Here is a 26,359-nt window from a genome sequence, read left to right on the forward strand (position 1 = left end):
CAGCGACCACAGCGCTGGCGGGGAGAAGGGTAGCGGGAGGCGGCGGACTGGTGATGCCGCATTTTCTGGGCTGCCTATAAGCACCCGCTCTCCTCTGAAAGGGAAGGGCGGTCGGATTTCACTGGCGCCTCCTCCCGCCAGAGCCGGCGGCCTGCGGGAGATATAAATAGGGACTGACTTCAGCGGGCGGCGGGGGCGGCCGGGCGCCCCAGGCCCGTGACTTTCCGCCTGATGGGCGGAAGCGCGCTCCCGCTCGCCATGTGACCGAGCGGGCAGCGAGGGCTCGTCTGCCGCCCGAGCGCCCGGGGCAGAGCCGCGGCGGCGGGGTCGGCCGGGGTGAGTGTGCGGCTGGAGGTGGGCGCCTTTGGAGTGAACCCGGGTGACACCCGGAGTGCATCCCGGAGCCTGGAAAAGCTCGACTTGTTCAGCGTCGGGTAGCAACGACTTGACCTTTCCGTTAGGGGCACGTATTTCTAAGTGGTGGAAGAATGTGCAGACAAAAGGAGCTGCGGAGTATGTAGTTTGTAGTAGGATAATAGTAGCGTTAGCACCTAAAGCAAGATTTAGTAAATGGTGAAATCTGTTGTGGCACACTGACTTGGAAGTGAAGCAAGTAGATTGAGGTCGGTGTTGGCAGTGTGTTTGGTGGCACTTAGATCTTACCGACTTAGTAATAAAAGGACTGGAGTACAGTCTTTATTTATAATATACAGATATAGGTCTTACAATATAGGTGACGAGATTGTTTTTAGATTTCTCTAGGTGGGTCATGTTTTTTTCTGGCTCACTTGCGTGGTGTGTATGGCTGTCAAACTGTATCAGAGTAAGTGTGAAGCTGTTGTGTAGCCTGAAAAGACACTGTTTATACCTGGAAGGTATTATAAAGCCATAAATAGTACAGCTATTTATATCTGGAAAATTGGGTCCTGTGACCACCAGCAAGCAAGCAGATGAATTTTGCTTGTTTGCTTTCTTCTGGTTTTGGTTTACTTTGATGCCAGGAGTTTAGTTTAGCTGGACAAAGGCAGCTGTCAGTTGCAATTTTCATACCCAATCTAAAGTTTACACTAAAATGTCTTCGGGTGCCATATACATGGCTTCTACTAAATTTATATTTTAGTGCAGTATTCTTACATGTCCTCAAATTGTAGCAGATTGTGTGATTACTGTGTTCCAGTTTTATTGTCCTTGGGAATCAAGGATTTGGTTGCTGTGCAGTTTTCTACTAACCTTGCTTTGCAGAGGTTAGCAGATGACGAGGTGAAAATTTTTATTTACGGCAGAGAGTTGGCACTGACTGCCTCTGGTAGGCTCAGAAGTCTTGCTATAACTTTATTAAGACACAGGGTTCTTTTTTCTTTTGTAAGTGTGTAAGCTTACCTGTAAACAGGTTGTTAATTGTATTTTTCTTGGAAGAGTATTGTGAGAGCAAGAACTGCTAATAGTGGAATTAGCCTCAAAATGATGAGAGATCGGCACTGAAAAAGCGAGGAGTTAGAAAAAGTAAGCTATATAGTTTACTAGAACTGTTTTGTGGGTATAAACTTGGTCTTGCTTATTCTGCATTCTGTTAGTGCTCAGAGATTAGTAATTAAGGAGTTTTTTTGGCTGTCAAATTAAATTAACTTGTACATGCAGCTCAGTGCCCAACAGGTATATTATTTCTCGATACTTTTTCTTCTCTTAATGGTTCATAATGATATTACTTAGCAATACAGTTGGAGTCGTGAATGCCATATTAACATTCATATAACCCTCTTTAAGAATGCTGATATCACTTGGGGGGCAGGTGAGCAGACATACTTTTAATTCTGTAACCCTGTAATTGATTTTGGTGACATGCCAGCTCCTAATGCAGTTCTTGATTTTATTTACAGCATCGAGATGACTCAGGAGACAAACCAGACCCCAGGGCCTATGCTGTGTACTACAGGATGTGGATTTTATGGAAATCCTAGGACAAATGGAATGTGTTCTGTTTGCTACAAAGAACATCTTCAGCGACAGCAGAATAGTGGTAGAATCAGCCCAATGGGTAAGGGTGTGTGGTGTTGATTTTTTCTTTTTTTTTTTTTTACTTCTTTCCAAGTTAAGCTATGGAAGATTACGAGGAATCCTAGAAAATTTTTTAGGAGAACTTCTGAAAGTTATATACTAAAACAATGAATATCCAAGAGATACTACTTTAAATCACAGTAAAGATAAAAGTACATTTCTGTATAATGTATTCTGGTTTGCTTGGCATTCAGTCATAACTTGCTTTCCCACTTAGCCTCCTCTGTTAGTGTATTCTTATGCAATCTGTATTTTGTTTAACAGTTTACCATGTCTTTAAGTAAAAAGTAATATGCAGTAGCAGTGAAGATTTTATACAGACAGTTCATAGCTGTATGGGAGACTATTTGACTAATGTGTTTGCTACAATTTGTTTGTAACATGTCAAATTCTCGTTGTACAGGAACAAGCAGTGGTTCAAACAGTCCTACCTCAGACTCTGCATCTGTACAGAGAGCAGACACTAGCTTAAACAACTGTGAAGGTGCTGCTGGCAGCACATCTGAAAAAACAAGGTAAAATTAAAGTATTACTATGAGGTTTGAATGAGCCGAGTGTGCAGCAAGTTGAAGGCTTGCAGCAATCCTGCCCTATCATAGTGGGTGTCTGCAGAGGAAAAAGGACCCGTGACCTGACAGGGCTTTAAGATAATCTGTGTAAATGAAAAATTATTCAAATATTTGTGACACTGATTCAGTTAAAAGAATGTTCTTTGTTTATTTGCTGAAATAATTTGCTACAGGCTTGCCTGTTTTCTTCTGTGGAAACTAAAACAGTAAAAAAATTATTTTGGAGACAATAGAAGCACATGTCAGGAAAATGAATCAGTAGTAATTGAACCAGTAGTTTATTAAGGTCCAGAATGGACAGTTTAAGCTTTTATCATGAATGTAAAACTAATGTAAATTGTGTGTTTCACTGTACTTAAACAGAAACGTGCCTGTTGCCGCTTTGCCTGTAACACAGCAAATGACAGAAATGAGCATTTCAAGAGAGGAAGAATTAACACCCAAAACAGAGACGGAGCCAGGTATGTTCTCAAAATAACACTGGGTACAAGCAGTGCCTTAACACTGGGTACAAGCAGTGCCTTAACACTGGGTACAAGCAGTGCCTTAACACTGGGTACAAGCAGTGCCTTAACACTGGGTACAAGCAGTGCCTTAACACTGGGTACAAGCAGTGCCTTAACACTGGGTACAAGCAGTGCCTTAACACTGGGTACAAGCAGTGACTTAACACAAGGTGGAGGGTTTGTTTATCTTCTGAGTAGCTGTCTCCTGTTGCAGTGATAGTCTTGAGGAACTGTGTTAAGGGTGCTTCTGAGTACTCTCTCCTCAGAATTGAGAAAAAGGAGAGCTTTAAGATACAATGTTCAGTGTTAGTAAAAAAAATTGACACTTGTGAGAGTGGTTTTGAATCCCAAACCTTTGTTTTTAAAGGTGAGGCATTCTAAAATTGCATTTGGTCAAGGTGTTCAGTTTTGAAATCAAACTATTGAGATTCTGTGTATTATCAAGCACTACAATTCCAGCTGACTCATGGCAGTCAAAATGGCTTTTTGCATTTTGGAGAACTGTGCTTAATAAATTCCATTCTACAGAGGAGCGAGGATGTGGGGAAAGGGAATACGTGGCTTAAAAACATTAACGAAGCTGCTTAGGGTTCTCAAACTTATTGAGTAATCAGTAGATGGACCCAAAGCATTGTTCCAGGAAAGTAGGATAGTTGTCGCTTTAATTGCTGTGTATTAATTATCATTTAACAGTTTTATTCTCATGCTGGATTGTTACAGTTGTAGTAGTTAAACTTCAAAGTGTAAACTGTTCCATGGAGGGAGGGATAGCTTGCTAAACTACAACTAGTGATTAAATCCATATCAGTACGTTCAAATGGACATCTTAACACACTTGATTTGTACTTAAACATATCCACACTGTATTTAAGAGTTGTGACACAGTTTTAAAGATTAAAAGCTGATGTTTAGTAGGAAGTCTGTTGATTCAAGCAAAGATAAAATCCGTTTTTTCAGTATGAAGTCAGTAACATGAAAATTGCAACAGATGCTACTCAGCACTGTATCAGTGATTTTTATGTAGTTATATCTTTGCTGACAAAGACTCCTCTGACACTTGATATTTAATTGCTCAGTACTTGTACAGAGGATTTTACCATTTGCGTAAGTCATGCTAAGTCAAGGTTCTGTGACACGAACAGTACAGTTATATGATATGTTGGGTTTTTCATTATGTATGGACTGAGGGGGGCTTTTTTGCAATTATTAAATTCCTGTAACTGATGCTGTCTGAAGAGGCTTTCATTATGTAACTGAAAAATAATTAAGACTTTGATACAGTATTCATTAACCCATTGGGCCTTGTTATGAAATCCCTCCTACCTGAATGTGACAAGAAGGAAATAGGAATACGTAAAATGGTAGTAGTGATGTAGTCATAGGTGACTTTAAATCTTAGAACTACTGTCATTTTGCCAGTTGTAAAGGAAATCTTTTATTATTGTTGATATATTACCTGTTTTTCATGTACTGTGAGTCAACTGTATGATAGATAGCGTCACATAGCACACTATTGATAAAAATGGGGGAGAAATCCAAAGCAGCTCAAGATACTTACATATTGTAATAAATAATCTCACAGGTTGAAACCAGTAAAAGCTGTCACAAGCTTGTGTAGAGATCACTGGAAAAAGTACCAAAGAACTTAAATGTCTCTGGAAAAAACTTGAAGAGCAAAACTACCTTCCTGAGAACATCCCTGTAAATTCGTGAGGCAACCTCACCTGCTCTGATGTCCAAGTTCCCTTTCAAGTATTTGGTTTGGCACAGATCCTAGACAGCATAAGATAGTGTCATTGTATACTATTCTTAGTGTTTGTTGGAGATCTTAAACAAACAGTGTTGGCTGTATTCAATGGTATGTTGATCTGTGTCTTGCAGGCAAGAGAAGCTGGCCTAGACTTTTTATACAAAATTCCTGTTGTGTCTGGACTAGGCAGATTTTTTTATCTTCCTTTTTCCAATAGCATCTATGATGTCTCTCCTTTCAAGGGCATACTGAAATAATGGTAAATAATTCGCATCACCTCATAACAACAAAGCTAATACTTCCTGTGAGGTGTAATTCTCTGAGATAATGCTGCAGTCATGGAGTAGTTAAGGTATCACAGGCTGGCTGTAAGTATAGTCTGACCCTAGCAACAATTTTATTACCAGGTAGTAACAGATCAATAACCGTATCTTCAACAGTATCAAGTGACATCCTCTTCTGTAGATTTTCATTAGCAAATGAAATTTTGTATGTTTTCCTTACAAACCAGAAATTTAAAAATAGAATTACATCTGATCAACTAATTTTTTTAACAGTCTCTAGCATAAAATTATACTTGTTTGCTTTTGGAATTAAAATAAGTGAGTATAGAAGGTAGGGGAGTTGAGAAAAAATCAAACAGTGAAGCATAACAAGCTAGGTTTTCTTTATTTTCTGGGGAGGGAGTCAGTTTTTTTTTCTTCTTTGTGCAGGTCGAGGTTTCAACCTGGATTCGTTGGTAACAAATATGGTGCTGAGACAATTAATTGTACCTTAACATTTGAAGACAGGCATGATGGATAGTTGGTCAACTTAGTTGGTCACTTAATTGGTTGTAATTTGCATATGTAAGGTGCTGCGTGTTCATGTAACTGTAACTTTTTAGTTCAACTTACTTTGTTGCAGTTTCATAACTGAACAGTGGCATGTGTTCAGTGCAGTTGTGTCTGAATTTCTCATGTCAAAGAAACTTTATGTCCAAACTCAAACTCATAAATGAATGCTATTTACGATACAGATTTTATAGGATTCTGATAAGCTTTTACACTTTGTAAGGATTGAATTTTAACAGTCTTGTATTATAGAAATATGATTCACAGTTGCTTTTTTTGCCCTGCTGAGTTGTAGGAATTAAATGCAAAATGTAGCGAACTCTGTTCCATTCTGTGGGTTATGCTGTCAGAGCAATATATCTACCAAGTTAGCAAGGCATAGTGGAGGCCTTTCTTAAGGAACTTCTTTTGCTTATTTTAGCAGGTATTTAAATGGAAATAAGTGTATAAAAGAGAGTTAAATTAATAGTAACCACTAAAAATAATGGGTTTGGAAACAAGTATGTTTAAAAAATTGAATTGTTTCAAATCACAGCATATTTTTAGCATTTTTTGTACTTTTGTATGTCATTATCTTGCTGAATGAACAGCCTCTAGTCAGATCTGTCAGTGTTTTCAGACACAGTATCAGCATGTGTGTGTTTCAGAGGTTTAAGGTGCTTTCTGTGGTTGTTTTTTGTTTTTATTTTTTCAGGAGGTTTTGGTTGGGTTGTGGTTTTTTGAAGGCAATAATAGCTCTGTTTTAGGGAGTAGTGTGATTAGCTATTGTTTGTAAACCCACAGCTGCAAAGTAATACTGCTTACAAAAAAAGTAAACCAGAAAATGAACTGATAATGATATTGTGTAAATTACATTTACTGTTAACTTCCATCCATGCTGTAATTTACCCTTCCATTTCCCGAATTCACCAGTGGCAGTGTTGAAAGACAGTGGGCAGTAGTTGGTTGGCACACATCTTTTGACTTCCTACCAAGCCATTATGCTTAGAGCTATTTTAGAGCTGTCCTTCATTCAGGTTGAGAAACCCTTGCATATGTTGTGGGTAGAACCAATGTGTTACATCTGTGATGGGTACAGTGTGTTGCAGGTATTATTGTGAGTAAGATAAAAGTAAAGTAGCTTATGAGATATTGTAGGCTCAAGATGGTTAAATACATGACATGCCTTAGGTCTTGTTGTAATTCTGTTTCATTTTCACATATGGCTGTAGTAGTTGAGCTGTGTTGCTATCGTAGACAGTTCTGTTGTGATTGTTGGTAATATTGTCTGATGTGGTAACTCAGTATTGTGTTGAAAATAATTAGCTTTCCTTCATTTCCCATGTATGCTGTAGCTTTGGTAGATGCCCCTGATTGAGAAATTTCTGAAATGGAATTTCTTGTAAGCCCTGAAACTGTCCACATTGTAAAAGGAGGCTGCGGACCCAACTGCTGGTCCTATTCTTGTTCATGATAGGATGGTATTATTTTACTAATGATATCCCACAGACATCATCTTTATGATGACCGTATTAAACCATATGACTGTGATACTGAAACTTTACATTGTATTAATGTGGCATTAAAGATATTAAATACATGTGTTAGAGTTGGTCATGTGGGAAATGAGTTTCATGCTGCAGAATATTTCTATTCCCATTCTTTGGCATGAAAGTAAGCTTGATGGAAGTTTATTCTGTGGCCTTTTATTACAGGACTGGGTTGGCATAGCAATTGTAGTTCCTGAATATAGAAAGGTATTTACATTCAGGAAGCTTGATAAAGCATAATAAGTAGTGTCCATCTTTTCAGACTAAAATTTTATGTACAAATACATTGTTGTCATGGATTAGCACCAGCTCGCAACTAAGTACCACACAGCTCAGTGCCCCCTACAGAGTGGGGAGGACAGCTGTGGGAAAAAAACTAAACCCTGTGGGATAAGATGAAACCAGTTTAATAATTAAAACAAAGTAAAATAAGCAATGTCAATTATAATAACAACAATAATGATTTTAATGAAAAGGGGAGATAGAGGAATAAAACCCAGAAACTCCACAAGTGATGCACGCTACAAATGGTCACCACCTGCTGACTGATGCCCAGCCCATGCCCCAGCAGTGATTGGCAGCTCCCAGCCAACTCCCTCCTGGAAGGATGTTCTATGATGTGGAATAACCCTTTGGCTAGTGCATTCAGGTCAGCTGTCCCAGCAATGCTCCCTCAGGGCTTTTTGTGCATATGCTTGCTGGCAGAGCATGGAAAACTGAAAAGTTTGTGATTTAAAATAAGCACTATTTAACAACAATTCAAACATTGGTGTGTTATCAGCATTATTCTCATACTGAATCCGAAATGCACTGTACCAGCTGCTGAGAAGGTTAACTCCATCCCAGCAGAAACCAAGACAATTGTGTTACTATGTAATGTAAGAATAGCACTATCTCAAGTTCAGCTTTCAGCTCCAAAACTGCAGAAGTGCATCTGATGTCTTTTAGATGACTTCTCACTTCACCTGTTCTCCTTCTTGTTTTATTTTTACATTTCTTCAGCTGTGGAATTGGACTTGTCCCCAAGTCACAGTGCTTAAATAATAATAAATGCTCAAATTTTTTTTTTCTATGCTTTCTGAAGTTTGTGCCACTGGTATGCTTACAGTTTAAGCTATTGGGATCGTATTTTGGTGAATTTTCCTTTTGTCTGAGAAGCTTCTAAAAACTTACTGCTGTTACTTTTGGGGTAGCTCTTTCTGGTCTCTTCTCATATGGGAAGGGCTAGAAAATAATACTATTTTATTTTCACCATGTTTTGTTCAGTTGAAACATGGGATTCATTCTTTACCAATGTGAAATCTCAGTGGGAAAATACCTGTAATCAGCATCCTTTTTGAAGCAACCATGCTGTTTTATGTAAGGAAAACTACTGAGAGCTTTGAACATCATTTTCTTAGAGTGGTTTTTAATTTTAATGGCATTCCCACGAAGTCACTGTAGCTTAATAATTTAGGAATCTGAGAAGAGTTTTGTTCTCCAGTTTGTAGGACCCTTCTGTGTGTAGATTGAGTAGCTGTTAGGCTAACTGTGTGGCTAAGTCCTTCCATCCGTGGCCTTGCTGCTTCTCTTGTAAAGATGCATCTTGCTTTCAGACTACATATGAAGGAAATTTTCCCAAGTTCTTGACGAAGTGGAGTTTTATCAGGCACTTCTCCCAATACTGGGATTATGTTAGTCTTTATCATCAATCTGCTAGGATAATAGTCTTCCTTGGGCATGATGGTAATGTATTTTATAGTGCCTACAGATTAAGACCAAAATACTAATTAATAAAAACCTGCCCAGTTCTGAAAATCTGTTGGTCCTAAGTTTTTTGGCATTGTAATAAGAGAACTGATGTGATAAAATTCATTTGAAGTAAACCTTATCAGGTCTTGAGCCAGAGACTGGGAAGGGAAATGACCAAGGTGATGGAGAGGGGTACACAGAACCATGGAATGGGTTGGGTTGGAAGGGGCTGTGTAAAGATCATCTAGTTCCAACTCCCCCGTTCCTGCGCCTCACTACTTGAAGTTAAGAATTTCTACCCAACATCTAATCTGATTCTCTCCTCTTGTAGTTGAAAAACATTTCCCCTTGTCCTGTCACTGTCTGCCCATGTATAAAGTATCTATCCCTCTGTTTTATAAGCCCTCTAAGGACTGGAGGGCTTCAATGAGGTCTTCCCAGAGCCTTCTGATCTCTGTGCTGAACAGCCCCAGCTCTCAGCCTGTCTTCACTGGAGAGGTGCTTCAGCCCCCTAATCATCTTTGTAGCCCTCCTCTGAACTTGCTCCAAAAGTTTCACATCTTTCCTGTACTGTGGACCCCGGAGCTGGATGCAGCACTCCAGGTGGGGTCTGATGAGAGCAAACTACCACATGGACAGAATCCCCTCCCTCGACCTGCTGGCCACTCCTGTTATGATCCAACCCAGGATGCAGTTGACCTTCTGGGCTGCCAGCATGTGTCCAGCTTTTCATCCACAAGAACCTGCAAGTCCTTCTCTGCAGGACTGCTGTAAGTGAGACACACTCTGTGTGTCCTCATGTCTGTGATTGCTGCAACCCAGGTGCAGCACCTTGCACTTGGACTTGTTGAACTTCATGAAGTTCTTGTGGACTCAGTTCACAAGTCTCCCTGAATGGCATCCCATCCTTCTGTTATGTCAGCTTCATGTCATCTTCAGATGTACTGAGGGTGCACTCGGTCCCACTGTCTGTATCACTGGCACTGGTCACAAGACAGAGCCCTGAGGGACGCCACTCATCACCAGCCTCTGCCTGAACACAGAGGCATTGACCACACTGCTCTGGCCTCATCCATTCAGTCAGTCCTTTGTCCACCACATAGTCTATCCTTCAAATCCCTTTTCCTCCAGTTTGGAGATAAGGATGAGGAAGTGCATGTGTGCCAACAGAATCTCTGGTAAAGTGAAAGAAACTGTTTTTGCAGTGAGGAGTTTGCTTCCTCTGAACACGGTTCCTGAGGAAGCAGATCTACAGGTACCAGTAACTACTGTTTTTGACCTTTCAGTATTTTGCTGCTACCCATTCCATGGTGATGATACAGAAATCATTTAGAGCAGTTTGATTAACACTGTATGATTTCTGGCATGAAATTAGTTTAATGTATTGAGGACTGGAATTGTACTTCCCCAGCTGGATTTGGCATCTATGTTAAACGAAGCCTTTTGTGAAAAGCAATTGTAACAACAGTGGTTTAGTTTAAATGAGCTCCTGATGTCATGGTGAAAACAACTACAATTTTCAATATTTTTCATCTAAGCTACAGGTTGATAAAAGAGGAGTTTCATTCTGAGCTTTAAGTAAGGGGCAGGGTAGGCAGCTTTGCTTCTGTCCTGGCCATTACTCAGAAGCACATTTATGAACATTTTACACTATAAAAATTAATCATCAGACTTAAATCTGCTGGTGTAAATGAACAGGAGAATCCTTTATGGGGAGTAATAACTGGACATTTTAATTTGAACTTACAGGGCTATGTCCCCTTGTCTTGGGACCTTTTAATGACCATTACTGCATATTGTGTACTGCTTTTCCTTCTTGAAAGACATTTTAGTTCTGGAGGAAGGATTCTGTTCAGCAGCCTGTACCACTGCAGTTTCTTATAATCACTTTCATCTCTTCACAGTTTACAGTCTGCCAGTTATCAGTTATTTGATGCAAAGAAGAAAGTATACCTGTAGTAGTTGGTAACATTTTCCCCTAGATGGATTTGTTCTCAGTGCCTTTGCTTTGTGGTAGAGTGGTAGTTCCTGGGAAGTTGTTTCCATTTTTACTTCCTTGTTGACATGTTAGACAGTGATACAAATTGTTCCTCTTCTCATTTTTATCTTAGTGTATGTTCTGAGTGACTTTGTCACTTTATCACTGTTTATTTGACCCTTCTACATTTTTTTTTGCATATGATTGAAAAAGCATGCATACTCCCAGACCAGAAATTTTTAAGTTAATTCTGATGCAGATGAGGCTTTCCCCTAGCAAACTACACACTGAATTGCAAAGTGTGTGAGTGTTTCTGGTTCCTCCTTTTCATCTGTCATGGCTTACAATTAGCATTTCATTTTTAAACAAACTAGCAATAACAAATCTAAAAGGATTTGACCATGCTTTTTGGACGGTGTTTAGTCTTTTTGTCATTTTAAGGCCATAGCTGATGGCTGTTAGCCAAGGTGCATAGTATCCAACAGCTATACTCTGTGATATTGCTGGTTTTTAACCTGGTTTTTGGTCACAGGCTCTCCGGTAGATAAACTGGTGCTGAATACTGCTTTTCTTGGGATTTAAAGACAAGTTCAGGGGATCATATTTGTTCATCTAGAAAATGGTAATCAAGACGAAGTTGTTTTCTCAGGGGAAAAAATCAGCAGAAGTAACAATAGGAGTAATGATTGTAGTACTGGTACTGTGATATTTTTCTTATCCTTTGTACTTGGCAAAACAGCAGTAACACTGAACTTCCCAAATTTTTTATAAAAAAGATCCATGTGGTGTGACAAAAAATCAAGGCAGAAAATGGCCTTGGTTGTTTGTTCATTAGGACTGTTGCTGTAATGTGTAAGTAAACTATAAGAAAATATTAGCAACGGCTTGTTTTACTGCATGAAATTTTTTGGTGATGAGCGCTGAAGATTCCCTGTTACTTCTCAGAGCTTGTCATGTTTAAATCTTATTCTGATTATGCAGTTGTCTTGCCTGGAACCTTTCTTGTTGTACAATGAATTGTGAAGCTTTCTTTGTGTTAGTGGTAATAGTGAGCTGATTTTCACAATACTTATGAATGGTAATGCAAACACACTTTTAAAAAAAAAGTACTGATCCAAAAGAATCTCAACTAACCATATTTGTCTGTATAAAGTTAATTACAAATAAGTCCTTAAGGCTAATGTGCTCCATTTATTCTGGAATGCATTTTGTAGTTTACTCTGTTCCAGAACAGTAGATGTTATCAAATAACTGGGAGTGGTCAGCAAACCTGTACCAGGAGCAGGTATTAAAGTTGTGTACAACTGCACCTTTCTCAGTTTTCCTTGGTTCCAGTTTGGATATAAAAAGGATATCAATAAAAAAATTCTGAGAAAAAAAATACTCTTAAATAAAATGAACAGGTTCACAAAAGGACACATTTTTATTCTTCAGAGAACTTCAGTAAAATTTGACTCAAGTTTGTTTAAAGATGTTCATAAAAGAGGTAATTGAGAAATTACTCATTTTGACTATACCTGCTTTGACAATAAAACTGGATAAAGAACAAAAATGCAGATATTCAATCAAATCTACACTTTGTTATTTAAGTGAGAGCTCTTTTGAACTGTGTGTTTTGTAGCTGTGTTCTGGATCTGTCACAGAATTAGTGGCTTGCTAGCTGCTGTCTTTAGATACCTGACTTCGCAGGAGTAGTGGCAGAGTAACCCAGTACTGTGGTAGTAACATATTACTGAATTTCATTTGTTTCTAAAGTATGTTAGTTATATTTTCTACAGGTATTCCTCTGTTCAGCAACTTTAGCTGTGACAATATTGTTCCTGTTTTAGATTGTTACTTGATCAGATGATTTATTTAAATATTAAATATGTACATGGAATTTCTGGAAGGAATTTTCAAGGCTGTATATGTGTAATGAATAAGTACTATGTATTTTGTAGCTGGTGGAAGTGTTGGGAAAAGTCTGATTGTCTCAAGTAGAGCCAGAAGGGGTGAATAAAATACCTAAAAATCCCTATTTCTGATTGATATTTTTGTAGACTACTCTGTGTGAGTACTTTAGACAACAAACATCAGGGGCTTGGTGGGTGAATTAAATCTTTAATATGTGTATGCTACTGAATACCTAGTCAAGTCAAGAAAAGCAAATTTAACCCTGATTTCCTTTGCTTGCTTTAATAGTTGTTACTCAACCAAGCCCATCAGTTGCCCAGCCTAGTACTTCAGAGAGCGAAGAGAGAGCTGCTGAACTGCCGAAACCAAAGAAGAACAGATGTTTCATGTGCAGGAAGAAGGTTGGCCTTACAGGTATGAGAACACTGTCAGTTTTGGACAAATCTGGATGATTAGTTACATCTTGCTAGATTAAACTTGATAAATTATGTGTTCTACTAAATTTATTTGCAACCATTCATTTTTCTTGCTCTGTATGTCAATGTAGATAAACATACCCCCTTTGTGGTAACTATGCTTTTAATTAACAATTTTAACCTAATTAAAAGCAAATCTTCCTAGTGATGTTTCTTTTTTTTCTATGTACAGGATTTGACTGCCGATGTGGAAACTTATTTTGTGGACTTCACCGTTATTCTGACAAGCATAACTGCCCATATGACTACAAAGCAGAAGCTGCAGCAAAAATCAGAAAAGAAAATCCAGTTGTCGTGGCTGAAAAAATTCAGAGAATATAAATTAACCTGCTTGTGAAAAGACTGACTGACTTTTTGTGGGGCTTTTTTTTTTCAATACATCCTAAAAAACATGAAAGAGCAGGTGCATGGCCATTTTCCTTTGTTCTTCAAAATTTTACTTCTAGTCCTGTCTGTCTAAATGATATTTCGAAATGTTTGGGTGTTTGTTACAGGCAGAATTGGATAGATACAGCCCTTGAAAATATACATGCCCTTCCCAGAATATAGTTGGATGATCAGAAAGCTGCACAGGAATACATATGCACAGAGGACAGACTCTAGTTCACGCGTGCCAAACAGATGTGTACTGTCTGCATGTATGCAGCAGATCTGCCTTTTGAGATGTGCTTGAGGTATTTAATGTTTGGCTAATGTTACTGGCCTGTTTTGGAGAAGGATACATCAAAACGGTGGCAGTCTACTTCCATCATTTAAAATCTCATTCTAATTTTAGTTTCCACACTCCATTTTAGTTTTCCAGCAGAATGTGAGCTGTATAGAAGGGTCCCCCATCCCAGAAAGATGAGTGTTGGTGCCATATTTAAGTCACTTAACAATTGCACTGAGAAAAATGGAAAAAATCAGATACATAGAAGAAGAAAATTGTTTTGGAAAAGATTACATTGACTTTAAAATCTTGAAAAGATGTTCCCAAATGAAATGTCCTGTTAAGAGCTTATGAACTAGCCTGCAACAGAGTTGTCTGCTTTTCCTTGCATAGCTAAAAATGTGTAGCACAGTATTGTAAGATTGGCTTACAGAATAAGGTTACATACGTTTCTAGACATACCACAGCAGCTCTATCAAGCAACACGGGTCTAAATAAGTTGCTGAAGTATTAGAGCAGTTTATTATTCATATACTACTTATGTTCTGTGTGTTCCGAGTTCAAAAGAATATTAGGAGTTAATTTTTCTAGTTTTAAATGTATTAACAGTTGCACCATTCTGCATGGAAAACCATACCCAACATGGCTGCTGTAGTGGTAGCTGGAACCACTCCTGGAGGGCTGCTTTATCATTTTTAATTGTACTTGGGTATAGGACTGTAGTGTTCTTGGGTGTATTGCATGGGCTGCATTATCTATGGCATTGTACAATAACAACTCTAGAAAAGGCAGTATTCTTCACTGATGCTTGTCTGGTAATATATATCACTTCTGTGTTATAATGGAAGGGGGTTTTGTGATGTATGAAACTTGTGTTTTTATATAAACAAATACGGTTTTAGACTAGTGTTGTGGTAATGCCTGTTCGCATTTGTAAATAGTTACGTATGTACACAAGGCGCTACTCCTGACCTTCTGATTTTTATTGCCAGTGTTCAGTCTTAGTTTTTACTTCACTATTAAAAGTGTCAGGTTTTTGCTTCTAACTTTGTTCTTCTGAGTTATTAGATATGCAAACATGTACAGATAGTTCTTATTTATGTATTGCACATAAGCTACCCAGCATCTATGCTATATTGTATTATGTAAATAATAAAAATAATGTACAGAAGGAAATACTTCCTTTTGTGATAGTTCATTGGTTTTAATTATTGCTGTAGGGAGGATATGACCTTGTAGAAGTTGAGGTGCAGAGTTTATACTGAGTTCTTACAGATGTTGTCTTTATGCTTTAGCCTGCCTACGTCCTTATTTCTTATTTGGATTTACCAACTTCTTTTGAGACAACTTTCACGAGCAACTGGAGTACAGGTAACTACTTGATGGCCTGACAAAAATGCCGACGAACAACAGTGTGCTTAAAGGGAGCAAAGGACAGTACTAGCAATGAACTTCAAACTTATTTCCAGTGGATCTGTTATGATAGAGCCAGTACGCTGACTACATCATTCTGTCCACATCTCACCAGCAGACCTGGGCAGAGTTACTGTCAGTGTCAGCAGCCAAATACAGATGGTAAATATGCCCAATTTATCCTTCCCAATGGGGAAGAAAAAGGACACAGTACGCAGCATGTGTTGCCATGGAGGAAGACATCTTCGCTACTGGATGTTGCACAAAAATTGCTTTGTATCAGAAATGGATAATGTGTATGCCACCAGTCAGCTGATAGTCAACATAAGTTAATACTCCAGCCACTGTGTATACGTCCAATAAGGAAACACAGGCATGCTCTGGGACTTCATTTTCCTGGATGAATTTTAGGATGTCATCATGGAACTGCTTTAAAGCACTAAAGTTATTTTTCTACCTTTTGTATTAAAGCAATATCAGCAACTCCACTACAACATAGAATGTTTTTCTCTTTTTTATCCTTTTTTATCCTTCCCTTCTGAACTTGAGAATGCCCTGTAACTGGATATTTGAGGAGACCTGTCTGATTTTGATACTGTCTTGGCTAGAGTGGTTTAGGACAGGTAATAGTACTGATACTGTTAGGTAATGATGATGATGGTCTCAGTCTCATGGTCTGCATTCTTCTGTACAAATCTGTACTTGTGAACTCTTGTTTAAATATTTAATCTTGGTACATCTGTACAGGAAAGTATGAAATGAAAAATCCCTCTTTTTCTTCTAAAATTGTGAATGGTATCATGTAAATTACACTTAAGAGGGGTATGAACCTGTTTTCAAAACTAAGTCTGCAAGCTCCCTGGACCTTTGTTCTTTTGATAGTGTATATAGTGTGTATAATCATTCAGGAACTCTAATTCTGTTGATGCTCACAGAACAAAGGAGGGGAAGATTGTTTAACAAGAGCAGATGTTGACAAAGTGTGTGGAATGGGGCAGGGGGGAATGTTTAAACTTACGTGGTACATCTTCCAAGAGAGAAACATAATCACATATTACTGATCTCATTTAACATTTGGCTGTTAGACTGAGATCTTCTTAACTCATACATAAACACACTGTTTTGGGAAGAGTCTTCCTCTATTCCAAACAACTTTACCAGATGACCAGGACTTTTTTATGTAAAAACAAATGAATAAGTGAAAACAGGTGATGAAAAATGAATAATCTTCAATCTGAAATAGTTGCCTCACTGTGTTATGGCTGTGCAATACTGTGTTCCACAGTATTCTGAACAACTGTTACTGTTGACCTCAAATTTGGAATCTAAAGATGACCTTGTGGTGGTTCCAACCTGTTGCTGCAGAGCTCATGAGCTCCCAGATGACGTGGTTGATTGTGATGCTTAAGGATGCCATGGGGTCAAGAAGCCCTGGCTACCTTCATGGTACTTAACCCTTTGGAACCATGCTTCTGATCATTGTTTACTCTGTTTTGGAAGGTAATTGTTCACGGGTGTAAGGGAGTGTCTTAGATGCTTGTATGTCATGTCTATCAGTCACTGAAAGGGTACTTCAAGGATTTTGACTCATGTCTGGTGTCTGTAATGAGTCAAAACACATGTCAGTTTCTGGGTGTTCCTAAGCTGTTCTACAATATCATCCGATGTGTATGCTTGAAGGAGGAAATGTACAGCAAAAAGCAAATTAGATTGTTTTAGGTACCTGGGTGTGTTAAGCAGCTATGATTCAGTCACAGAAGGAAATTTGTTTTCTGTATAGATGTGTGCTTTTTATGTGTGTTTCATTAGTTTCTCAGCCAGCCAGAAATAACAGTTTCTCACAAATGACCTATTACTGACTCCCTCAATCATTTTTTGTTATTAAACACCTAGGATATTTGCTGGATTGTACTCTGATTTGGGAGGGTTCTGGTGGTACATGTGAAAGTACTTGGATGACATTGAAATTAATAAATTACAAACCTGAACAGTTAAAAAACTTGAGCTGGAAAAATAGTGAGAGTGGCTGTGTGTGGAAATGTTAAAGCATAATCCAGGAGCAGAACCTGTAGTGAGAGTTAGTTATCACCACAGAGTTTTAAATACCATTTTACAAACCTGAGTTATCCCTTAATCTACTGTAAACACTTAACAGAAAGTACTTCAGCCTTTAAATTACCTATTTTAGAAGTAATTTAGCGATGGCCAAAGAAGCAAGGTTGGAGTTCGAGGGTTTTTTTTCACTGAAGAAAATAAAGACCATTTCTGCTTGAAAGGGCTCATCAGCCTAATAACACAGAACCAAGGATGAGATTTCTGATGGTATGAAGAACTGAATTCTGTAGGATGCAAATCAGCAGAATATCAGGATGCTGTGATTTAAATTAAATTAAAATAAAGGTAAAGATGGCAACACTGAAATGCAAGAATCAACACCCAAAATGGTAACAAAAAACACTGCCTTGACTGTTAATTTATGTAGGTAAGATCTTTACCATTTAAAATAAAAAGTTGATAATTGAAATTATTAGTGTCATAGCTTCCTGAAGAATCTGTGTCTCACTCACCTTTTTTACTAGATGGTAAGATGAAGATGACAAATTCTTTTTTCAATGCCAATTCATTTCAGTGTGTGTTTCTCATGTCAGCTCATTGTAGCAATGTGAGAGGTTGGGTTTCTCAGGTGAGTCTTACTTTGGCTCAAACCTGCTAAGTAAGATATCTATATCATTATTAACCCCTCTTGTAGTACTAGCTCTTTTCTGCAACCAGCTCACAACGTTTATTCCCAAGCAGCAATAAGCCTGCTTATCACAATCTAAGGTTTATTAATTATGGAAAGAAAACAAAAAATAAATGGGATAAATATATATGCTCTTGTACCTGAGTACAAGCATGCAGGGTTGGACTTTGATGATCATCGCAGGTCCCTTCCTACTCAGAATATTCTGTGATTCTCTGATTCTCTATTGTGTAATGAGTCCTGGCTCAAGGCAAGTTAAGCCTGACCATGGGCTCCTGAGAGGGTTGTAGAGTGAAGTGCCTCCCTCTCTGTAGGGATTTTACAGATTACCCATAGCCTGAACCCTCCTGCTCCTCCTCCTTCCAAATTGGCTGCCTGTAATGCTAAACAAATACCATTGCTGTGTGATACTATTTTTGACCCATACACAAGTGACAACATCTCTCAGCTATGTTACTATGACTGTAGAGCAAGTTCTTACTTTGTTTTGTTTTGCATAATGGTTATGTTGGGTTTTTTTAAATATATATAGGTTGTATTGTATCAAGGAATTTTGTAGGTGAAATATAAAATGCCTTCATCTTTTTCATTTTTCTTCCTGGTTAACAGTGTGTACTGCAAAGGATTCAACTGAACACAAGGTGATACATAGTATTTACAGTGATCTCTGTTTAAGACCAGCCCAAATATCAGTGTAACATTACTTTCTCTATTGAGACAGAGTCATGTTTGCTACATGAACCACCAAAGCTGGCATGCCTCATGAAAAATGTTGAAATCCAAGGAAAGAGTTAGAATCACAGACTGCATAATAGTGAAATGTATTTGCCTGATTGGACTCAAGACACCTTAGCTGCCCACTGAATCATTTGCTAAGCTACTGCAAAATGTGTCTGCATCTGAATTGGTTTTACTACCAATCATACCCATAGCCAGCCATCCTCACCATGGTTTGAGTAGGGAAAAATCAACAGTTTTAAACTGCTTTGTTTTGGGGCTTTTACCAGGATTTTGAGATCGTTTTGATAGGGCTGTGAGCGCTGTTGATGGTAAGGTATTTTTAGCCTCATCTTGATCCATGTGTTTCTAGATTCTTCCTATAGCGCCTTCTGATGGTATATTAATGAAATCAATATAGATGGAGGCAACATGACCTAAACAGGATAAAATGAAGTCATGATTCACTACAGGGCCCTGCTCACTGCAGAACTTTTATGTCAACTTCTTGTTTCCGCTGCGGTCATGTCTGAGAGCACGGTGCTAGTAACACCAAGGTCACAGGTTTGATTCCTGTGTGGGCCATTCTCTTAAGAGAAGGACTCGATGATCCTTGTGGGTCTCTTCCAACTCAGAATATTTTGTGATTCTGTAAAAAACCTTATCAGTCCCTTTATCCAGTGTCTGATAGGTGCCATTAGATGTTAACTGGGCCCATTTAGAGATGTGTACTTGGACTTCCCTTTATTAGTTGGTTTTATTTTCAGATTTCATTGATAGTGGTCTTGACATGTAGTTAATGTATTTTGGTGTCTGAAAAGCATTTTGGTGGTGATGTTTTTTCAACTTGTTGGTGTACTCTTGTGAAAGAGGTTTTAGAAGCACAAAGCGTTTGCCAAGGTACTGGGTAGCAAACATGTAGGTGAAGAAATGCTCCTATAGTTCAGATCTTTCACCTTTGGAGACCTACAGTGCCTGCCTTTTTGCCTGATTAGTTTCCAATATAGGAAGGCAGAATAAGGTCCCACTGTGAATCTTCACTTGGTAGTATCATTGAGATTGTAGCACAGATCTGAGGAAAATAAAAGCAATGTAATTCGCTGTTCCTCATTCCTGTTTATGTACTCTTTACCATAGTGTACATTTTATGTTGTTTGAAACCCACCCAACCAATGTCACTTCTTGATGAGCATTTTCCTTGAGCAACCAGCATTTTTAGATTTGACTGAAGTTTCCCTTGGTAGGTTTGTGAGATGTTGGAGACATGGAGACTATACCCTGAGTTCCTAAGGAAACCTATGAAACAGTTTGTGCATGGGACTGTTTGACTTGGATAATGCTTCTAGGAGACCAGGTCAGACTAGGTTTAAACAAGATTAGGCTAAAGTAGGTTTTTCTTAGTTGTATTTTAAGTAGCATGGGATTTATGAGGGGAAAGTAGATTTATGACCCTGGAAAAATCTTGATTCCTTTCAGTCTGGTTTCATCTTCAAAGTGAGACTGAACTAGTTCCTTTGATTGCTATACTGGAGTCATCTGATGGATAATACCCGTATGGATTTGTGTATTTCTACTAGAAGCTCAAATTCTGACAGGCCTTGTGTGACCAAATTGTTGGATGTTTTGTTGCCAGTTCAGTCACCACAGCAGCTCATGGAAAACCACCAGATCTAGTGCAAGGATGATGCACAGACAGGCAGGAGAGGTGAGACCACCACACATACATTTGCACACACTTCTAGGGAACTGCAGTTTCAGTCTCAGTGCTAAAACAATTTGGCTGGTAGCTTCAAGCTTGTAGCAGTGATGAAAAGGATAGCATTTGCTATTGTGGCTTCAAGATTTGCTAGCTGAATCTGAGCCAGTCACCTGCAGGTTGCAGAAATAGGTTTACACTTGATGTAATGTGATGGCACTAGTAATTACATGTCAGTAAATGAAGGATCAACAGTGGTAATTGTTCACTGGCTCCTCAGCAGGATTTTCTAAGCTAGAATTTGGAAAACGTATTATGTTAGGAAATGGCCTTGAGGTTCAAGTTTATTTACTCATCATTTCACGTAAGCAGAGGTAGTTGTGTTTGTCATCTGCTGAGGCTGAATCACAGTTCAGCATGGAGTCATTTCTTAGTGTTGACCAGCCTTCAGTAAACAGAGACATTTAACACTCAGTCTGCAAACAGCTGCTGGAGATCAAAGGTTATATCAATGAATAGCATTAGGACTTTTACAGCCTCTTCCTCTTTGTTTCCCAGAGCCCTTCATGGTGGTGGGTAAGAGTTGCTGTCCCAATGCACAGAGGTGAGGATGAAGTGCAGAAGGGGTCAGTGAGGACACACATGGTCCTGCATTTCTGACTTCAGCTGTTTCACGTTAGCAGACTACTGTCACTAGCTGCTTGACTGTCCTAGAGCCCTAGTTTTGGCCCCCTACTCCACCCTAACACATGGAATTTCTTCCTGATTTGTTTTTGGTCCAGTGATCTGAGTTTAAAAAGCCACATTTTAGAGAGCAGTGCCACAGATCTCAAAGAGGGTGAGTGAGTTACATTACCAGGAGCAGAGATACAACATCTGGGGATGCTCCAAGTGCAGACATCTGTCAGCAAGAGGAGCACAGCGTCTGAGTTCTAAACTGTCCCCTGGCTGTGTAAAGCAGCAGTGCCAGGTTGTGGACCCAGCTCTCCCTGCTTCTACAGGAGTGTCTGCTGCATACCTGCTTCCCCCAAGCTCTGGAGTGGCAACAGTTTCTCCCCTATCATAAAGGAGGACCAGGGGATGTTCAGCAGCCCCTTGGCCGGGGCCTGAACAGGCACTACCCAAGGCACAGCTCCACCATATCATGCTGCTGGACAAAACCAGATGAATCCTACAGTGACCATTTCTATTTTTACCTTACAGCAAACGCTGCGCCAAAATATCTGTGAACTCCAGTATGCTTCTCTGTAGGCTAAAATCTACCCACCACCACACTTGGTTCTCATCAGGCTATTAAAATTCTTCAGTTGCTGACACTTCAGCACAGGAAACAACTGTGTCACACCCATGGCAAACAAGAAACGCGGCAGTAGGCAAGAATACCTTTACACTACTGCTGCCAGACCTCAGGAACACCCTCTGTAACTTAAGTCCTGCAGAAGCTTTGGTTGGCCTTTGCTTTTCTCTTTCATTTCATCCCCCTCTCGTGGTAGCATTTTAACAGTCTGAAACAAACTGATTTTGTTAAAGCAGTTCAAATAATTTGAAAAGCTGCTCTGTGTGTGTGTTGTTTTTCAACTAACTGTGGTAAAAGGTTATGCCAAGAGCATATCTTTGCAGACCTTATTAGTACTAAAGAAAGTAAGTTAATATATGCACAGCCTGCAGTGTAAGTAGTATGCTATTTTGGGCTACAAATCTAGAGCTAGTTTTAAAAAAGCTGGCACAAGAATCCCACTATTGACTGCAAGAGCTAAGCAAGTCCACTTTTCTTTCAGCTAAATACACCCTCTTATACCTTTTTTAGGGAATGTTTTACTAGCATCAGTTAGGTTGCTGACTTGTGTTTATTTTTTTAACTAAGCACAATTTAGTTAGGTAAAGTACAGACACAGAGATCTTATGAAATCTCTGTTTTTTCCCAAGCCTGGTCACTGTGGTTTTTAAAAAGTCTGTAGTTCAAACATGCCTGTTTTCTGTTCTAGATGAGAGCTGGATCTGAAAATCCCTGCCCCTCACACTCCCATCTCAGTTGTCTGAGTGCTGCTTGCAGAGAAGCAAAGCCTTGTGTTCAGAGATCAGATACATACTTTTGCATTTTCAAACCTCTTGTGTGTGCAGGGTTACAGTCATGAGCACACTTTATAGCTTTTTTTCTTTCTACTTCAAGGAAAGAGCCATTCTCAGCCCACAAAGGTAATAACAACCAGCTCAAGAGACTGATTCAGCTTGTATAATACTCTTCTCCATGCTTCAGCTCCCTACTGACACGTCTGAAAGGGATTCACAAAAATCAGGTGTAGAGGAAGGATGGCCCCAACAGCCCAAGAGGGTCTCATGCTGTGGGTTGAGCCCTGACAATGCCATGCCCATGCAAGCCATAGTCCCACCTGCCATCCCTCTCAACAGTCCTGTTTGGGCAACCTGTGTCCCTCCAGCAACCCTGGGCTGGCTGGCAAGGCTGTGGGGGTTGTAGCCATTACCTGCTGCAGTGCCAACCCCAGCCCATGCTGGCCCAGCAACACATCCTCCAGCTATAGCAAACCTCTCCCTTCAGTGACTCTAAATCTTTTTTTTTCCTCCTTCCCAGGTATTTACAAGGAATTTCAATATAAATAAACTACATTTAGAAGAATATTCCAATAAAATAAACTAACTGATGTGTTAAGGCTCCCCTTTCCCAAGACTACAAATTAAGGACAAAACTACCCCATTTGTTCAGTTAAAAAAATTGTTAGACATTGGCTAGTCCCAGAATAAGACTTCAGGAGTAAGTAAATATTTTGGACAGGCATGTTTGTTTTATTTGTGCTGATAGTGCCAAACTCCAGCACCACAAAATTGGATCACTCTGGCCATATTCTGCTAAGCACGAGAGCTCAGAGGGACTTCCAGTAGCCCAAAAGGCTATCTGAAGGGCAGGGCATGGTGCCCCAGTGGCTGTCTATGCCACACCACCACTGTGATGCTGGATGTGGAGCTTCAGCAGTGTGTGGATGTGGTCAGCTGCCAGGCCTTGCCAAGTGCACCCTGAAGGGGGTGAGTATTTACACCTGTCATATCACCTGTGCTGGTCCCCAGGATGCTGAAACAAGTGACTATCAGATGGAGAAAATGTTTGAAGTCAGCAGGCAGAGCTGAGCCTGCAAGAGGACACGACAGCATCCCTTCCATCAGCACTGCTTCAGCATGAGCAGTCTCATACCCCCACACTTGCTGCAAGTGCCAGGGAAGATTGAATGTTACCAAGAGATGCTGACATTGCTTTTACTTGTGCTCAAAGGCAAGGCAAAAATGTGCCATCAAAGCTTGCACAAAGCCTTGCAAGCTGCCATGAAGGCAGAATGTCTGCAATATGTGATCATTCTTTATAGGGCCTCCATGTAAATTTTTTCCATGTTTGATCTGACTTGGGAGATTTTTACAGCAAACATTTTCCTGGCTACCCATTGAAACTGCAAGGAAAACACTACCAAAAAATATTATTTCTTGTCAGTGTAGAGAGGGAGTACTTCTTTTCCCCTGTTTTATGATTTTATAGAGATTTGCAACCAGGAATTTTATGTCATGTTTAGGTGGTTTGACATGCAAACAGCAATAAATAGGAGTATTCATTCTGTTTTTATGATGATACAATAAATTGTGAAAATAGGAGTCTCAAAGTCCAGTATACAGTTTTTTTAACCTCCAGTGTCATGTTGAGGCCACTATTACTTCAAGATTCTCACCTTCTGCACAGTGAATGGACCAAGGGAAATGCAGAGAGGAGTGTGGGAGCTATTTATGTCAGTGAAATCACTTTCATACTTAATTTTGTCTAATTATTAGTACAGATTTTTGTGAGTAGTGGAATAATCTACTTATCAAATACTACTTGGAAATACATTTTTATGAAGGTAACATTTAGAGATTTAGCAAACTGGGTTAGTCACAATCTCAGCAAATGCAAAACACAGCTCAGTGCGCTTAACACTAATACCACAGTTAACACTTCAGAAGCCTGCCCAAATTATAAGAACACCCAAAGCAATTATTTAGATGACATTAGTAACCAAGGTGCAATATTGTTTGCTGAACAGGAAAGAATCTCCTTTATAAAAATCTTTGCAAGCTGTTGAGACTGGAAGCAGTTGGTTAAATTATGCCTGCAGAAAGGTTTAACTCTCCCAAAGCAGCAGGGCAGAAATATGATGCAATCTTTCACTGCCTATCAGAGCAAGATGCTTAGACCTTTGCAATCAGTCAGCATTGGCTTCCTTTGCTCCAGAGAGGGACAGAGCTGACAGGTGAATCCTTGAGGCCAAGGGAGATATGCCTTGTTGTACCCCCTATCTTGTCAGGGAAGCAACAGTGTCCAGCTGGTCTCTCCTGGGCTCTGCCAAAGACATAAAAAGCAGTGGGGCCATTCTGTTAGCCTTGCCCTCTGGAGTAAAAGGTTGAGTAAGTCTTGCCAAAAAACTGTTGTGGTTATTATGAAGTAACTCTTGGTAATGTCTAATACCTTGGTTTTATGCCACAAAAGAAGGGCAAATGAAATTTTCATGGTCTTTGCATCTATAAGAATATTCAGGTTGCATGGGTTTATCTTGGGTTTAGAAAATAAGTTCCAAGTGCTTTACCTTACTGTTAGTAATATTGTGCAGTTCATTCCATCCACCCCTCATTTGTCACCAAAGTATCTGGATGTTTATTGGGAAAACTTAGAAAACAAAATGTAATTTTTCTAAGTGTTCATGTGAATAACAGAAGTGAGTATGAATAGTGATCCAAAGGGATATTTTGCACTTCGTGCATCCATTTGCAGTCAAGCTACTTTAAATTTGCTGAAGTTAGAGCTCAAGTATGTCTGTGGTTTGATGCAGATTTTTAAACTTCTCCCAGAACATAAAGTTCTGGTAGCGCTTACAGAACGCACACCAGCAGGAACTCAAAAAACATCTCTGAAAGGTGATACTGCTGCCGCTTCCTCTCATGTCCCTATTAGGAGGGTAAAATACCATGTCTTATTGTATTCATTTTCTTTCAGAAAGGATCTATTTTTGAGGTTTTACATACATAAGGGCAAGTGGGTTGAAATGAAACACACTTCTCTTTCCTCTCTCCCCTCTTTCTGTGCCCTGTCATAGAGTTATTGCTCTCCTCTTCATAGTGGCTCTCAAGGCACACACCACAGTTGTACAGGAAGGAAGAAAAGGTGGACACTTGATATGGTAAATCAGTCTTGGATCAAGAGAAGGGTGTTAGCTGCACGGTATGTCTTCTAAAGTCTGGCCAACCCTGAATTTGACACTGTCCTTCAGCAATGCCCAGCTCAGCATGTCTATCAACCTTGGTATGGAGAAACAGGATATATTCACGGCTGCAGGCAAATGCAAAGCTGTTTGGCACTTGAAAAATTTTCTGCTGCTTCAGGTCTACGAAACCATGTGTTTTGGGGATAGGCAGGACTGGCTGTTCTTCCTGTGAAACCAGCTCAGTCTGCTTCACATGTAATTTGCCATTCAACTCTAATCTTTCTCTGTTGAACCAAATTACAAAATAAATACATGAAAATACCCTTTTGATAAGTCTAAAACAAAAATATAAGAGGTATAAAACATCCTTACTCTTCCTTGAAACCAATTTTTAAGGATAAGGAAAAGGTGACATTATACTGTTCACTACAGCTTGCCATCTGGGAAGCAGGTATGTGTTTAGGCAGCCAGCAAAACAAACAGAGGAAATGACTTTGACAACCAATACAAAATGAACAGGTAGGACTCAGTCACTGGATGTTACAGAGAGAAAAAATGTTAATGTAGCAGAAAGGAATTGGACAAAC

The 26,359-nt window shown here is 39.4% G+C and overlaps 1 protein-coding gene across 2 annotated transcripts; it reads left to right on the top strand.

Moving 5' to 3' along the window:
- The first annotated feature begins 415 nt into the window (after positions 1 to 415).
- ZFAND5 (zinc finger AN1-type containing 5) lies at positions 416 to 17,381 on the top strand. 2 transcript variants are annotated; one of them, XM_029965373.1, is made up of 6 exons: positions 416 to 434; positions 1,878 to 2,035; positions 2,459 to 2,570; positions 2,988 to 3,085; positions 13,133 to 13,258; positions 13,493 to 13,767. In XM_029965373.1, the coding sequence occupies exons 2-6, from the start codon at positions 1,885 to 1,887 to the stop codon at positions 13,639 to 13,641; spliced, it is 636 nt and encodes a 211-aa protein (XP_029821233.1). In that variant the 5' UTR covers positions 416 to 434; positions 1,878 to 1,884; the 3' UTR covers positions 13,642 to 13,767. The 2 variants fall into 2 exon arrangements, with proteins under 2 accessions (XP_029821233.1, XP_008930012.1); XM_008931764.3 differs by lacking the exon at positions 416 to 434 and adding an exon at positions 1,429 to 1,503 and having other exon boundaries at positions 13,493 to 17,381.
- The last annotated feature ends 8,978 nt before the right edge of the window (positions 17,382 to 26,359 follow it).

Source organism: Manacus vitellinus, unplaced genomic scaffold, assembly GCF_001715985.3.
Source record: "Manacus vitellinus isolate BGI_N305 unplaced genomic scaffold, ASM171598v3 scaffold_9_pilon, whole genome shotgun sequence".
Lineage (NCBI taxonomy): Eukaryota > Metazoa > Chordata > Aves > Passeriformes > Pipridae > Manacus > Manacus vitellinus.